The 16,545-nt window shown below is 40.8% G+C and overlaps 2 protein-coding genes across 5 annotated transcripts in view; both read left to right on the top strand.

The window, feature by feature from the left end:
• Window positions 1-755: 755 nt before the first annotated feature.
• LOC115043805 (protein shisa-5-like) lies at window positions 756-3,424 on the top strand. Its single transcript, XM_029502511.1, has 5 exons — window positions 756-896; window positions 1,123-1,276; window positions 1,577-1,728; window positions 2,459-2,590; window positions 3,006-3,424. The coding sequence occupies exons 1-5, from the start codon at window positions 830-832 to the stop codon at window positions 3,140-3,142; spliced, it is 642 nt and encodes a 213-aa protein (XP_029358371.1). The 5' UTR covers window positions 756-829; the 3' UTR covers window positions 3,143-3,424.
• A 3,141-nt stretch (window positions 3,425-6,565) lies between these two features.
• The window catches only part of itga7 (integrin, alpha 7), a 30,419-nt gene continuing 20,439 nt past the window's right edge, over window positions 6,566-16,545 (top strand). The window contains exon 1 of one of the 4 annotated variants that reach the window (XM_029501665.1): window positions 6,566-7,093. In XM_029501665.1, coding sequence (XP_029357525.1) covers window positions 6,876-7,093 — 218 coding nt within the window. In that variant the 5' untranslated portion in view covers window positions 6,566-6,875. The remainder of the gene's footprint in view (window positions 7,094-16,545) is intronic. The other 3 variants (XM_029501662.1, XM_029501666.1, XM_029501663.1) reach the window with 3 other exon arrangements.

Below are 16,545 nucleotides of genomic sequence, written 5' to 3'. Positions count from 1 at the left end.
GAGAACAGAATCTGGTGTTGTGTAGCAACAGAGGTGAGTCAAACTGCCTTAAATGTCAAATTTGTCAAGAGCCATCAAGCACACAATATGAAGAATAAAGCTGAGAAAGGGTGATGAGTTTCAACTGCCAACATAGAAGAGGACAATAGCCGGAAGCCAATACGATTACTGACAGTGGGTCCTCCAAAAGTAAATTTGGGTGGAGTTACTTGATGCTATTGCATAATGTATGACTCAACTGCACAAGGAAAACATTTAGCAACGCAGCGCTCAAGTCCCATCCTTTATTACTGGGAGGATAATAAGTTTTCAATTTGTCCCCACTAACAACAGGCCTGGCAGAACTGGAAGTATCATATTTTAGGGTGAGCGACAAGGTGAAGCCGATATGTAATTGAGGGAAATTGCAGAATATCAGGACCTCTCAGAACGAATCTCATTACTTAGAACACAGACATTAAATTCAGCTCAACTGTTTGGTTGATTCTGAGAACTGTGATTCAAAGACATTTTAAAATAAATCCCTAGTACTGGTGATGTGCAACATTTCCTTGCACACCCATGTTTGTTTCCTCCTGTAGTGAATCTTTTTAGGCAACGCACTAATAAATGTATAGAAAAATTCCAGGGTTTATTAGTCATTACTGAATGAAACACTGCAAACCAACAACTGTTGCAACTGTTGTTGGCTCCTAACATGTTCCCAAGTGTTTCACGCTAACTGAAGAATGTTGTTTGGTCACTTGACACAGGGAAGTACAGGCAGACCGGTAGAAATCGTTGTCTCAGTGTAGTCGCAGTTCAGATTTCCCTTCAGCGCCTAATCATTATGATTTCAAGACTCTTGTACAATTTTGGGTGTGTTTTGTGTGTGATCCTGCTCCCGGCTGTATGGGGTGAGTTTTATTTCATATTTAATGAGCCACTTATCAGTGTTAACGCTGGCAGCAACAATGGTGTTGAACTTGTACCTGCATGTACGGTTGTAGGTAACATACACACACACACAAAGAAAAAGACAGCTGTGCATTTTTTGTGTTTCTCTTACAAATTCATGTCATAATCTCTCATGCTCTCACCCATACAACTCCTTGACATGAAACGGTACTTTATGTGTTAAAGCTGAGGACTGCCGTGACTTCACGGAGAGGGGTAGTTCTTACCGTGAGCCTCTGAAATGTGGCCCGCAGTACTGCTGTGAGAAAAGGGGCAAAATCTACTGCTGCAGTGAAGAGGAAAACCGTGTCTTTTACCAGGAAGAAGGCCACTTTGAAAGGTGCGTAAAAGTGTGTTACATCAATACACCAATGGGACCCCAGGTGGAAAGCAGCCTATGGCTACAATCTGGCATATTTACTCGAGAATATTCATCACTATTCAGTGTCCCATCTTTTTAAATTGGAAAAAAAAAAAAAAAAAAGGATTCAAATAAGAAACAGTTAAACACTATGGCTATTTAAAGCAGCAGCATTAGTTCACTAGCTGCTAATCTCGGTGCAGTTTCTTTAAAGCCATTTTCATTTAATTGCTCTCGTGTTTACACAATAACATTTTTTATTTCCATTTCTGCCCCCAGGCTTTCTGTAAGATCCACCTTCCCTCCCATTATCTTCATCTTGATTGGTATTATAGTCATTTGTATAATTGTGGTCCTGATAGTCTGCTTTGCGTGCCCCTGCTGCTTGTTGTACAAACAGTGTCAAAAAAGGCACAATGGAACAAGACAAGGTAGGAAAAACTTTGGGTGACAGTTCAGTTTGTAGTGTTGGTTTTTGGGAAAATACATTTTGTTGTGGAGGGTTAGAGAAGAGGATTATCTTCATCCATTTTCGACAACGCTATGATAAATATTACGTTGCTATCTTAAATTTAAACATACTGTAATTTAATCCATTTAATATGAAAACTGTTCATATTACCTACTTATAAAAATGCAGTGGAGACGCAACGGACATTTGAAGGCATCATTTCCCATTCAGTGAAGGATATTAAATGCACCAACAATGATCACATTCATCTTGACATTTATATTACAAATGATATGAATTTGTGATGCTGCCACAAATGTCACTAAAATAAATCTCACATTATACAGCCTATGTATATAAAATGCACATTTGTATGACTCACAAAATATCACTATCAGAAATAATAATATGTATATGTTTATATACATTTACACAAGAAATGTAATTTTAATTGATATGGGCCTTTATTTAATCCATAAATGTAGGTTTGCTATAACAACATGCATACACACATAAGCATTCATTTGCATGTTATGTCAACTAAGTGAGTGAGCTTGAACACGTACTGCTCGGTGAATTTCCTTGGACTGACCCTGACAAGTCACGGCAAGAAAATAAATGTGCTTTTGAAATTCCCAAAACGTAGCAAACGTGGATCTGTGCCTCATTTTGAAGCTTATCTGAATCCTGTATCCTGCCCGTATCTACAGCTGTGGTAACCACCACTGTCATCGGCACAAGCCAGCTGCCTCTCTCACCCTCTGGATATCACCCATCTTACCAGCCTGTGCCTGCCCCGCACGGACAAGGAGGCCCAACCCCACCTTCATACCTGGAAGCTAGTGAGTCAAAGAACATCCGTTTCCCGTAAATGAGCTGGTGTTTATTTATTTATTTCTTTTTTTTACATTCAAGAGATCGTCTGGTGATATTCTATTTATTTGTCAAAACCGTGAAAAGCGCAAGTCTAGAAATGTTACCTGTGCAGCTAAATCCAGAGGAAAAGCAGTCCTTTCTTTAACCACGTCCTATAAGCACTGAAGATTGTTTTCATGAAGTCAATCCTACATTCACCAGCCTGCTTTACAAATCCAGTTAAATTAAAAATACACAAGTGTCATATAATTTTCTCTCTGGGAACAGAATAGGCTAATTCCTATCATTAAAAAGATAAATTTTGAGGAAAGCAGCATTATTTTTCAGTGACAACCAAGTGTTTTCTCTCTCCCTCTCTTTTTTTTGTGTGCATGGATCCAGCTTATTCCGCAGTTCCATATCCTCAGCAGCAGCCAATGTACCCCGTCCCACCTCCTGGCCAGAATTACCACCTGCCACCTCTTTCCGATGAATTTGTACAATTGCCTTACAACCCGGCTTATGGTCCAGACCCCTGAAGCAGATATATGACCCGATAACAACACATTATCGGGTGTTGGGTTATATTTAAACCGCAGAAACAGCTTTGTGGGATCTCAAATTAAATATATCTGGTTAAAATTCCTCATTATAATTTAAACTGGACAAAATGTTTTTCTTCCTCTAGAAACTGCTGAGCTTTATGTGTATACGTTAATGGATTATAATTTCAGTCATTTAAATTTGCTATACAAGCATAAATGTTGATAATGTTTAAATAAAAAAAAACTTCACACTGTGTTATAAGTTAAATAAATAACTTAAATAACCTTTTTAAGTGTTTATTCATGAAAAAGTGTTAAAATTATTACTGTTTCAAGTCAGAAGAGAGAAAAACAACAGTTATGGGACCGATTACGGGGAAAATTGTGAGGAAACACTATTGATGCGCTATGATGCACTCGTGTCGTTTGTTTTGCAGATGATTCACAGGACAGTGACCAGTAGAGGGAACCTCTGTCCCACTTTTGTGTAGAAAAGAAAAAGGGTAGCACACACTAGGCAGCTCTTTTACTCAAGCTGATTTTTAAATGCAAAATAACACATCAATTATTGTAGCAGAACTATTGTTTCAGGATCCAGGACTAAACTCTCCAAATCAAAAAACAGTATTTTGAGAGAGAGTTCAATAGAACCATTTGCTTTTCTGGCCCAAGTTAAGTATATTCAGTTGGTTTAGGGCTTATTGAGACTTAATCCTGAGCCCACTGTTGCATCCACAGTAATACAAGGTTGGTAACGGCTTCGATGATGAAAGCCACTGCACTGATGTGAGACTCTTCCAGAGGGATCATGTGCAGTTACACGGCCAGAGTGGGTGTGCTTGTGTTTAATCCCGTAATAACTCCCAGCACTCCCTCTTATAGAAAGCTGCAGTATCCATTAATCAATACAGTTATAGTGCTGACTGTGGCTATCTTAGTCATTGAAGTGACGGGGGACTAAAATGGGAAAAATGACCCTGCCCGTATGCTGCCTGCCATCTAAAATAAGCTCTCTCCTTGAAGTGTGGCTCACACTGCTAATGAGCACTTGTGTAGGGATGCCAGAGTCATGGACGATGTGACAGATAATCTCTACAGCTGGCCGTCTTTCTCCTTCTCTTCTCTCCTCCCTCTCTATCCCTCCCTCTGAGCGTGCCTTCCTCTATCTGTGGGCGTTATTTCTCATTCTTGTCTGGCCTGCTGCCCAAGCTGCCATTAAGATCTTTTCAGCATTTTTCCTGACATCCCACACCATTCCTCTTTTGTTTTTCCTCTTCTTCCTCTGTGTGGAAGCCTCTGTGGTATTTATATCTCTTACTGGAGTTGCCCAGTGCACGCTGAATGGACAGAGAACTCACTGTCTTACTGACTGTCACTTTAAAATTATGTTTTTGCATAATTTTTGATGATTTTCAGGACTTTGATATGATCCAGTGGGATGTGCGTGGGAGTAACAATTGACAAAAGCATGAACTCTCCACTGTGTTCCCCTTGCTCTGGCCAAAATGATCCTAAGAGATAAAAACATGCCAAACTTTCCTACATGAACGGATATCAGCATAAATTTTGTTTAGATATTTCCTATCAAACCAAATTCCCTGCTCTATTTTTGTTTTGACATTGACATTACAGAAAAATATCACGGTGGCGGCTGTGGAAATTTGAGACAGTTCCATTTCCATGTGAATTGCAATCATTTTGCTTTATCTTTCGTGGACAGCTGTCGTGAAAGTTGTCATGTGTCCAACGCTGCTATTGTGCATCTTGCATTTCCTACATATACTATAAACCTAATAAGCAGATATGGGTTGACACACTAAACTCTTAAGCAAGATTATACTTCCAAACATCAGCAGGCCTTGTCATTGTGAGAATGTTAGTATTTTGATGGTAGTGTGGGTTTCCAGGGTTGTAACCTCCATGTAGTGTCATCAAAATGTGTGTTTTAATCAGAGAGACATACAACTCTGATATTTATATAAAATAAGAAGACAGGATTTACTCAAAATAATGACTATCAGGGACATAATTTTCAATTATTCATTCACTTAGCGATTCAACATGTCCTGATGCATTAAGGGAAGTTGGTGGATTGTCTTTTGTTTTTGTTTTCTATACAGCACAGGTACAGCAGGGGGCAGAAAGCGTCACACACCAGAGGCTGGTCCATGAAGACAGACGGACATCTTTTGTTAAGTTCTATGACGTTTTTGTTGCCCTGAAATGAGCAACATGTATTTGTGTCTACATTTTTATTTTCCCTTTTCATTTAACTTGGCCCCAGCAAGTCAGACCCCTCGAGTAAGATCAGTAATAAATATCTTCATGTAGCACTTTTAGTTAGTTCACGTAGCACCAAATATTACTTCTGTAAATAACTCAAATGTTGAAACAAGGTTTTACAGCTTTCCTTCTCTGTTCAAATATTCTTTTTTTTTTTTTTATACGTGTTGACCAATGATAAAAGATCCACCCAGGTCCAGTGTAGAGTGTTACCAAAAAAAAAAAAAAAAAGAAAAATCCCCACAACCCAGTCCAGGAATCTGACACTGGCCACATGTCGCATGTGGCAGTACAGACCTTATTATCCAAATCCACTTATCCAAATAAGACAGTTACAGAACCGCAAAAATATGGGCTCCTGAAAACCGAACACAAAATATTTCACTTGTTTGTGTTGTTGGTTTGCAACTGTTGTGTGCGAAGTTTATTGTGTGGAGCACTTGAGGTTACTCACTGACAGCTGCACACAGATGGACTCAGGAGAAACAGAAATCAGCTGGTTAAAAGCGAGCAGGTGTGGATGTGGCCACCCTTCATGGAGACAATGCAGAGAGAGCATAACTGAGATCGTTCAAGCTATCCGTCATCAAAAATAAATGGTGAAAGTCACTGCAATGCATATCAGTGTAGAGTCAGACTTTGGTTAAGTTAGCTTTTCTTGATTATGTCCCTAATCACCTTGACATAAAACTTTTCAGAAATCTCTCCCTTTCTGCTTTTTCAGATGAGGAAAAGTTCTGTAACAAACTCAGTGTCGGACCTTTTGCCGCTCAAAACCTCAGAACCAAAGATTTTTCTCCTCAGAGGCCTTTTAGCTTTTCGTTCCCTTTTCTGCTCCTCATATCTCCAAGCACCTGCAGCAACGAGTGGCCACAGAAGGAGGCAGTTTAGACTGTGTGAACCCTGCAGATAAAACAGTCTGCTGTCTTCTTCACCCTCTCTCTCTATTCAATAGCCTCCAAGTATCTTGACAACCTTTCCTGGTATTTTGGCAGCAGTCCCTTGAGTGTTGATGTCAGCTGAGAGAGGGTAGGGAGGGGTGCGAGTGGTGGTGGCTTGGTGGAAGAAGGACTGAAAGGGAGAGGGGAGGGGGTGGAGAAGTGAGCGGGTTATTCAAGGCACTTGTCCTCTGTCTCCCTCTGAGCACAGAGGAGGGGGGAGGCGCACATGCATTGAGGGAAACACACTCTCACACACATACGGCCACATTTTCACAGCCCGCTCTCCAGACTGACAGCAGCAAACGGAGTTGGGTGCCACTACAGCTCAGAGCGAGGGAGGAAGAGAAAGAGGACTGGAAACAAGGGAGGCATCCACAAAGGAGAGGGAAGAAGAGGAGACCGATAAAGCATTTGCCTCTTTTTCTCTCTGTATGCTCTTGAGGAGCCGGAGAAGGACTCCCTTTTGATTTGCACTTGCTCTGGTGAAGGACCTGCACCCTACTATGGCAGCCCTGGTGGGACATGGGAACGCTATCTGCTCCTCGTCCTGCTCCACTCATCGCTGGCCTACACTCTTCTGGGTGCTGTTGACCCTTTTAAGTCATGTCTGGGGCTTCAACCTGGATACTACCCACACGCTGCATAAGTTGGGAGACCGTGGCACCTTTTTTGGTTTTTCCTTAGCACTTCATCAACAGCTTACCCCAGAGCCTCAGAGCTGGTGAGTGGGTCAATGCGGCACGGAGGTTCGTCCAGTGTGTGCTGTGGGATTTTGACTTTGACTGCTGCACCTTACATACCCTTGTATCGGCACTTACTCCAGAACGCACTACACAAAATGCCTTCTTTTTTAAAGATGAAAGGACACTGAAGTCAGGGACTCTATCCCGCACTAGTCTTTGGAGCTTCTAAATCATTGCTGCACTCATATCTGTGAAGTGCATGCAGGAGTTCTAGCATGCGTATGTGAGCCATGCACAGAGAGAGCAGCCTGAGCTCTCAGCTTTTACACGGTGATTTACAGTCGGGAAAGTGGAGAACGGATGAGAGCAGATTTGCTGAATCAGCAGGGATTGCTGTAAAAGGGAGAAATGAATTTTGTGCGATTTTCTAGAGCAGTACAGGTGTGATGCTGCAGATCCATTAATAGGACGCTGTTCGGGGTGAGGAGGCTGAGGTGTCGGACAGTGTGTAGAGCTCTGACTGTGCGTTCTGAGTTGTGTTTGTGTGTTGACGTGAGTGTTTGGTTTTTGATCCTCAGTTTGCTGACAGCTTTTTTAATGAGTCTCAGTGTGACCAGCTAACAGCCATGTTACCATCCTTGAAAAATTAAGAATAAACTATAAAATGAAGTGTTCTAGTAAAAAAAGGGTGCGGGTTTATTGCATGACTATAAATAAGACACAACTTTAATTTAGCGCCCTGGAAACTTTTCAATTAATATTGAAGGAAGACCCGGATATCATTTCACCTTTTAGTATGCCGTGGCTAAAATAATTCAGTAAAACTTTAAGTCCGATCTGTATATTTCACTACAGATCAGCTTGGTGTGATTGTTGCCATCATAAATGCCCCTCAACATAAATACAATTAAGAGTAATATCCTTTATCAAAGCAGAGCAGCACATATATGACACGGACGCAATGCGCAGATACAGGAACAGGAGTCGAATCAATAATGACAGATGTTTTTTAGAGCCCATACCCACGGAAAAGTATCGTAAAAGGATAAAGTTGACGCTCCATATTTAACCGTTGGCTCCTCAGTTTACTCAGGCTGCAGTCACCCTGTCGCCTGGTAAGACCAGGGGAATGACATCAGCATTCACAGACAGAGTCATGTCGCCCCCCCCTCCCCCCGAAACCTGCTTACTGTCCAGCATCTTTCTTGGACATCACCAACTGGAAGAGAGTGGCATGAGTAATCCTGCTGCCAGTACGATTTGACATCACACCAGAGATGATGTGTCATAGTCAGGATTTTCGAAACACTGAAGCCATGGCTCAGTGTTCTCCCTCCACAAGGACATCTGACATTAAAATTACTGCATAGGTAGAATTTATTTTAATTTAATTTATTTAATTTATTTTAATTTATTTTTTATTTTCTCATGACCTATAACCATAACTGGCATATTACCTAATAATTCAACTTCCCATGATGGTAACTAGAAATCTCATCCGATAAAATACCACATAATGGTCTTTCATTAATTCATTGATAACTGATTTTCTTTTTGTGCTTTTTGGAGCAACATAAATTTACCATAGTCTATTAATTGATATAGCATATTTGTTGTGTATGCGTGTCAATTCACCCATACAACATTATCATTCATTTGAATTGTGTGGCACGATATGTTTGCACTATGGTTTGGCCTCCACCAACTCCGGAGGGACATTTCTGGTGTTCCAGTTGCTAAATGCTGCCCTATGTTCTCCAACAAGTGGTTAATACTATCTGCCTGCTATTTGCTACTGAGCATATACTGTGTGTTTGCTTTTTAGAGCAGTTCGACTGAAAACAGCTGCCTGGTGCGTTTAAAAATAAGGCTAAAGACTTAACAGTGAGCTGAAGGTCCTGATGCATCATAGAATTCTTTATACATCATGTTGTTTTCACACTCCATTTGATATATATCCCATTATAAAAAATGTATCACAGCTATAAACTATAGCTATTAGAGAATATAAAGAGATCATGTTCTTAGTCATAGCCATAAAGCTCTGATGACTTGATGATGATATCATCATCTGTGGAGCTCAAAACAATATGAAGTGCTATTGTTCCACTCTCAGTTGGAGAAATAAATTATTGAGGTAGCAATCCTTCTTCCCTGTCAGAATAAAACATTTCTATTAACCATTTTGAAAGTGCCGCCTCTGCGCTATTGCACTTCAGACCAGGGAGTTTACTCTTAAAGATGCTGCAGTTATTATCTCGGCTCATGACCTCCTCTGATGCACAGTCATCCAACAGTTTGCCTGAAACTTACTGTAATCAGACGCCGCTGACTCATTTTCTCTTTGTGTTATGAAGTCTTGTGTTACTGTGGCCTCTGGCCATTTTATGTTGCACCCATTGTGTGTGATGCCACCAAATTCAAGGGTGAAAATAATATTAAGGCTTTGATGTGCTGTCCCATGCTTACTCATAATTATATTCCGCAGCTCGCAGTGTTATAGTGCAAATGAAGACTGCCTTAGTTACACAGAGGAGTTTCCCCTTTGGTTTTACAGTTGCCCCGTTTGTTGGAAACTCAGGAAAAAAAGATGATTCCTAGAGAATTAAATATCTGCATTTCTTTAAAGTCGCAGAAAGTAATGACACAGAAATTCAGCTACTGAAATGCTGCTTTATGTCATTAATATTTTTGTTTTTGTGGTAGCAATGGAAGGAGATCCTGGACAGTGACATGTTTTGAGGAGGTATGCTACACTTAGAGGGGGATAAGAACCTTCATCTGGCATCTCAGACTTTTCTAAACGTTTCCAAAATATCTGTTATGGTTGGTGTTGTCCTGAAGCAAAATCCCCAAACTGAATTTGGGACGCAGGCTTCTTTTGCCGTTGCCGATGCCAGACGGAGAATGATATGAGATGGTATTTAAGTCTGAGTTATGTTTGGGTCTGCTATTTGTATGGATGAAAAGTGCTTCCATTAATAGTTCACCGCCTACTGAAGTGCATTTGGAAAGACCGATATATCGCCACCTTTTGCTATGTTGCACTCTTATACAAAGACCACAGAACCGTCTCTGAGCTCTGCCGGCAGGTCTCCCAATGGTTTTTGCTCTGATTTACATTGTTTTTAATACACCATAGTTGGACTCCAGCAAAGCTGCAGAAGCATTTCAAAGGTGATAAAGAGAAATTGGACAGACAGAGTGTGACAAGTGTCTGAAGGCTTCTGCTTCTATAATAATCAAGGCTTTTCTGTATGAAACATTTACACCAACCCCCAAAAACATTACAACATGTTCTTTTTACTTTGTTGTTGTAATAGGGTATTGAGTGTAGATTGATGAGAGAACAAGGATTTCTTGTTTCAATTTTAGAATAAAGCGGCAACATAAAACAATGTAAAAAAATAAATAAAATTGAAGGGGTCCTAAATACACTGCATATTTAGGCTGCCACCGGCGGGTAATATCCATCATGCTCATGCTGACTGGAAAACATCTAGCTCTTACAGTTTCATGTCATTTTTTTATATTGATCTTTGCCTCATGATTTAATGTTAAGGTTTTTTTTATGTTTTGAGTGCTTTGGCAAAAGTGGGGTGAGGTAGTTCTTGCAGCTCTGGTGGTGGCCACAAATCATCTGTTATTTCTTTGTCTTTCTGGTCTTGGAAGACACCTAGTGCTCCTTATTTCTTCTGGCCTGATGACCAGCCCACTTTTGCCTGATGTTTCAGTTTAAGTCACTCACATTTTTTCTCCTGAACATTTTTTTTTTAAGTGAATACATTTTAAACAGGACCTGTCAGTTTGAATGAAGCATGCCTGTGGCATTGACAATATTGTCAGGTGGTGATTTATAAAATTGTCATTCAGTAGACTCAGAATTTACTTTGCTGACGTGGAGAAATTATAAAGATTCAGGTTCTAATGAGGTTCACGCCCACCGCAGACCTGCTTTGGTGCCTTCCTGAGCAGGAATACACGGGGGGGCCCACAGGTAGACCACATAATCCCAGACATCCAGTCTAGAGTTGAGTTTCACCAGCTGAAGCTTGCTTTAATCAAGCTCAAGGCTTGATTAACACAGCTGAACAAACGTGCTGCGTGTCATTTTTGGATGACCTCTGACAGGTTGTAGAGATTGCCACTGAAGTCAAATACAAAAGATAAGAGAGCATGCTAGCTTACTTTAAAGTCCTAAAGACATACAATTTATTTTTGTTGATGCAATAGATGAAAAGCTCTATTGTTGATATTTTTATTTGTTCTTTGTTGTATGTTTTTACAGTGAATGTGAGCTCCAGCCAGCAGTGCACTTTTACTTTTCAATTACAAAAATTAACAACTCGTTCGGTTTTTGTCTTCATTCTTCAAACACATTTTCCTTTTACAATTTCATCTTTACCTTTGAATGCCATATGTAACAAACATACATATATTTAATTGTGGCCCAACATCACTGCTTCACACATCCATAGCGCAAAGAATTTCTGGGTGCTGATTTGCATTAAAATAGCCAAATGAAAGCTGCCTTTTCAGTCCCGGCTAAACAGTTGAGAATGAACCTTTAGCCTTTTCCCTTGCTAATGCAATTCATGACTTTTCTCCTGCTCCATCTCTCCCTCTCTTTTCTTTTCAGTTTGTCGCACAGTACCTCTTGTTGGTAAATCTTTGAGGGCATCCATGTGAAAGCCTCATAAACGTAGGAGCTTGCTGTGTTCCAATGCTCATTTATATGAGAGATCAGAAGGAGCAAAGGGGATGTAACACTGGTTTTACAGTCTAGCATGCACACACACACACACACACACACACACACACACACATACGATTAATGCTCTTTACTACCACCCACTTACTCTCTGTCTACTTAGCATTCTCCAATTCCTCCACTGGGCTGCCCGGGTTCAGACAAAAGCTCGGTGGGAAGCAGCACTGCCTGGCAAAGAGCTTTCAGGAATATTACTCTGCAGACCACGTGCTCACTGAAAGGAGAGGGGACAATCTGCAGAGTCAGGAGGAAATATGCAACTTAGAGCTGATGGAGGTGCAGGGAAAAATGCAATTGGCCGTGATGCTGCATCATGGCAGAAAAAGACTTGAGGTCACATGAGAGAAGGTCAAGATTTCTGGTGTTTTATTGAATTGTCAGTACGAATGTTTATTACCTGTGGAGTGAATTGCTCATGTTTAGCAACGTCAAGTTTGCCTTCCATGTCAGTAGATAAAAATCTCACCTGATAAAGCATTTCCTTGACATGACTATGAATATCATGTTATTTGTGTGTTGGGGGATGGGCAGGAGGACTGATGGGGACGGGAGTTGCAGGGATGAATAAATCAAGGGAGGCCTCCCCTTTGATTAAATGCGAGTGTGTCCGTATGCCCACGCTTCTCAAGTGCGCCTGTGTGCGTGCATATTAGGAGGGAGTTGGGCTGACTCTGACAAAGATGCAGTTTAATCAATCAGCTGATGGCAGCTCCAGAGGGAACTGATAATGAACCCAGATTAGCCATAAAAAGCAGACAGAAACAGGAAATTTCAGATTGTGGATCTTTGTTTTTATTTATTTGACGACAGTTGTTCTTTGAGTTTGAAAGATTAAAATAATCTAGGTAATTAAATGTCATACAGATATCATCAAAGGCTTATTCTTTCCTTTAAATATATATATATTCTGTTTTTGGCATTTTGCCTTTATTGGATGGCAGATTGTGTCAAGAGACAGCAAGGGCAGAGAAGGAGATGCAACAAAGATTTCATGGACAGGAAGAAAACTGCAGCCGCTGCTGTTATATGTGATGAACTGGATGCCCTTTTCCAATTTTTTACAAAGAATTGTTGGTTAAATTAGGTGTGTCAAGTTTGTAATAGATAACCACCTCAAAGTAATGGGACAATTCTAAAGTGACAAAAATCTTGTGTTATCGGCTGGGTCATTTTAGAACAGTAAAAGATACTCTGTGTTTTTGTTCACGTCCTCATTAGGGACTCATGATTCAACTCTTCACCTCGCTAAAGACAGCGTAAATAGACCCAAGAGAAAAACCGTATTGGTAGGAACATCAATGACAGCCTCTAAACATGGCTGCCAGCATTTAATAATGACAACATAGGTGGTATGGACCATAAAACTCAAGATTTATAATCGGCATCACTGGATAAATATTGGTCAGTTTGACCTGTTTGTAGTGTTTCTCTCCTCGCCCTGGTCCCAACTCTCAGAACTATACTGTAGATGGATGCTGCACATGACCTTAAGCAGAAGCAAATTGCCCAATTGTGCAAGTCTTACACTTAAAGAAAGGGCCAGTAAAGGTGTTATATGAGACCCAAAGAGATAAGTATTTAAATAGACAGCTCAATAGATGGAGGAGTAGATGAAGGGGGAGAAGAGAAGGATGTAAAAAGGGACAGGGCAGGGATACTATAAGGGTTGTGTGCTCCTTACACTTTGGGCCAAGGGGCCAATCATTACCCCATCTGTGTCTGGGGATAGCCATTCGATTATTGATCAGTGGGTGGGGGCAGGTGGTGAGCTCAGGAGATGTTAAAGATTAATGTAAAGTGAGGATGAGGTTACCATTGCCCTCCACCATACATGTTTTTTTTTTTCACCTTAGCCTCTGTGAAATCTAATCTAGAGTATGCTGAAGTTCCAGGGGTATTTGAGTTATATTTTTTTTAGCTTCCAAGTGACTATCAAACAGCCCCTGTGATGTGTGGTGACCAAATGGTTGAAGCAGGAGTTTCCCCACATCCGTGGGCAGAGAACCACAATAACCCAAAAGGGCTTTGTGCAGGGACCGGCAGCTGTTTCCATCTTTCTTTTTACACTCAATTGTGCAACTGAATGTCTAGATGGTATAAACATGATGATTCAATGATCTCATTGCCAGACCACATTTTCTCATCAGAAAATCTGAGAGGGTGAAGTGGAGGTAAAGGATTTTCTAAGACTGTCCTTCCGCTCTGTTTTACGTGATTCATTGTTGGATGGACTGCACTTAGGGTGCTGAACCATAGTTTACACAGTTGTTGTACAGCCTTCTATTGTCCACTTATGTGTGCGTGAGTTTGTGAATAGGCATTCAAGTTATCTGTGCACCCATGCCTCTGTTAATGTTTCCATGCTTGCACATGTTTTCCTTTGCAAGTATGTCTGTGTGTGTCAGTGCATGTGTGTTAGTCTGCCCAGGTCAGAGGTCACAGTCTTGCCTTGGGATAACAACAGAAGGCCTACAGAGCCCCGGCCCCCATGCTGATTCCACAGAGCCACTGTCTGCAGATCAACAGCCTCACACTGATATTGATGGGCAGATGTTAAAGGGGTGTGAGAAGACATGATGGGGAACCAGCTAAAACTGAAGCTAGAAATGGCAAATGTTTAGGGTCTGTTCTGTCCTATTAGATTTAAAGTTGGCATAAATTCCAGGAAGGGTTGGGTTCCAAAGAAAGGTTGTGTGAAAGGTTTGTCTTGCTCTTTAAATGTGTCTTCTTGCTAAAATCAAATATATATATATATATATATATATATATAAAAGAAGAACTCTAGTCCCTTAGGCATGCTGTTTGAATAATGTGCAGAAACATTGGGCCCTTACAAACTGAAACAGAGGCAACATGTTGGGCAGCCCTGACATCAAGCATTTCCTGTTCTTCTTTGTCTGACATAATTTCTTCTCAATTTCCTCTTTGTCAGTTAAAGTGCCAGAACTACTTTGTCCCATCCAAACAAAACAGGACGAAAGGTTCTCTTGGGATCACTAAATACTTTGTGTATTGTCAGATTGCGTTGTTAGTGTGCTTCTGTGCCCTTCTTGCTCTCAGCTGAATATTTAATTCTGATTGAATTTTTTTTTTTTTTTGCCTGAAGGGAAGCTTCAACTGTATGCGGATGCCAGGCTCAATCTTATAGGGCTGTTTGTCAACACACTTATGCATATCTGTTTTCTTTGATATTTACAGACAGCGCGTTGGCCTGCATTGCGATTACATCTTTGACACACTTCTTCAGTTTGATTGCACTGTTTTACAGTTTTTCTGCCATTTTCACTGACGCTGTATGCAGGGATGTGTCTGTGTGGGGGGAGGAGCGAGGGAGGATGGGATTGTCTGTGCAGGGTTGTGGGTGGGGGAGGGCCAGAGAAGATGGGAGTGAGAGGGGGCTCGTCAGTGCACATGGGTGTGAGGGCAGTGTAATGAGGGTGCTGTGTGTGTCTGTGTTTTGTTTGTGATGATTTGCAAATTTTTCCTCACCCGTGTCCCAACTCATGATACCTACAAAATATAAACAATCCCAGGTTCTTGATTAGTGTTTTAAATGGTAGCTGAACGTTTTGTTTCTGGATTTGAATGGATTGAATTCCTCCTTTTTCTTTTCCTTCTTCACACGATGAGCAGCTTCTCTTGGCATTAATTACTTGTTTGAACACTTACTGACAGGTTTATGGACTAACTGACTAACTGACTGGTCTTTTTTTATTATCATGAGTTAATTACTAGTTGAGGATAAATTGTGTGGAAGATCCCCACATTTTATTATTTTTTGGACCAATTTTCTATATGTTTAGGAGAATCAGACTGTCTTTCTAAGTTCACCACTGTGTCTAAAAACTATCAAATGGATTATCAATATTACAGATGGATTTGATGGTGACATTTTGTAAAAACATTTGTGTTCTTCAGAGGATAAATCATAGTCTCTTAACTTTTCTGTTCACAACATCATAAAGACATTTTTTATTAGTCCAATTTGTAATTTATGAGTAAACACCAGCTATGATTAGAGTTTAGAGCAAACTGGAGCTAATGTTAACGTAAAGCCGTACTGAGGTGAGGAACATGGTGAATTCTGACGTTAGACTTTATTGGATCAGATTTTCCTGATGCAGATAAGTCACAGGTGCATTATCTAATAATCTATGTAAAACAGAAAAGTGCCAGCATTTCAGCCATGCTGGTGCTTGGTCTGGTGTGTCTGGTTTCCTGCGGGTATTTCACTAGACCGTATCACTGTGACACTCACTACCCAGATATCTCCCCGGACCAACAACTCAAACACACACTCACACAACCTCTAACTCAATGTCACATGTGGGCTTAGTGGAAGATGAGTTTGGCAGTGGAGCTTGTGATCACACTCTCTGACTCAGTGTTGAACAATGAAGCGAGCTAAGATGTGGATGAAGGTCAAATAAATTGTGGTTTAACTCATCAACTGTGTCAAACATGGGACAGGTGTGCTTGTCATTCTGGTTTTCAGCGCACTCCCTCTGAATACAACTTCATACAGAAATATACAAAGGGATTGCTGCTGTGAAGATTTTTGAGACTGTGTACATTCTGTGTCTCTTGGCATGAAAATGGTCTTTTATTTGATGATGGAGGGACAATATAGGCCAAGCAAACCATTGGCGTAGGAACCATTAGAGGATGGGGGGACGAGTCCCCTCCAATATTGGAGACAGGCGCATTGGTATAGCCCAC

This window comes from Echeneis naucrates, chromosome 5 (genome assembly GCF_900963305.1).
Source record: "Echeneis naucrates chromosome 5, fEcheNa1.1, whole genome shotgun sequence".
Taxonomy (NCBI): Eukaryota; Metazoa; Chordata; class Actinopteri; order Carangiformes; family Echeneidae; genus Echeneis; species Echeneis naucrates.
Note: the sequence above shows the minus strand (reverse complement) of the source record. Positions and strands in the feature narration are given on the sequence as shown.

Coding starts and splice junctions, on each gene's coding strand:
- LOC115043805 (XM_029502511.1), top strand. CDS start 830: ATGATTTCAAGACTCTTGTACAATTTTGGGTGTGTTTTGTGTGTGATC. Junction 1,277..1,576: donor GAAGAAGGCCACTTTGAAAG/GTGCGTAAAAGT, acceptor TTCTGCCCCCAG/GCTTTCTGTAAGATCCACCT. Junction 2,591..3,005: donor ACCTTCATACCTGGAAGCTA/GTGAGTCAAAGA, acceptor GCATGGATCCAG/CTTATTCCGCAGTTCCATAT.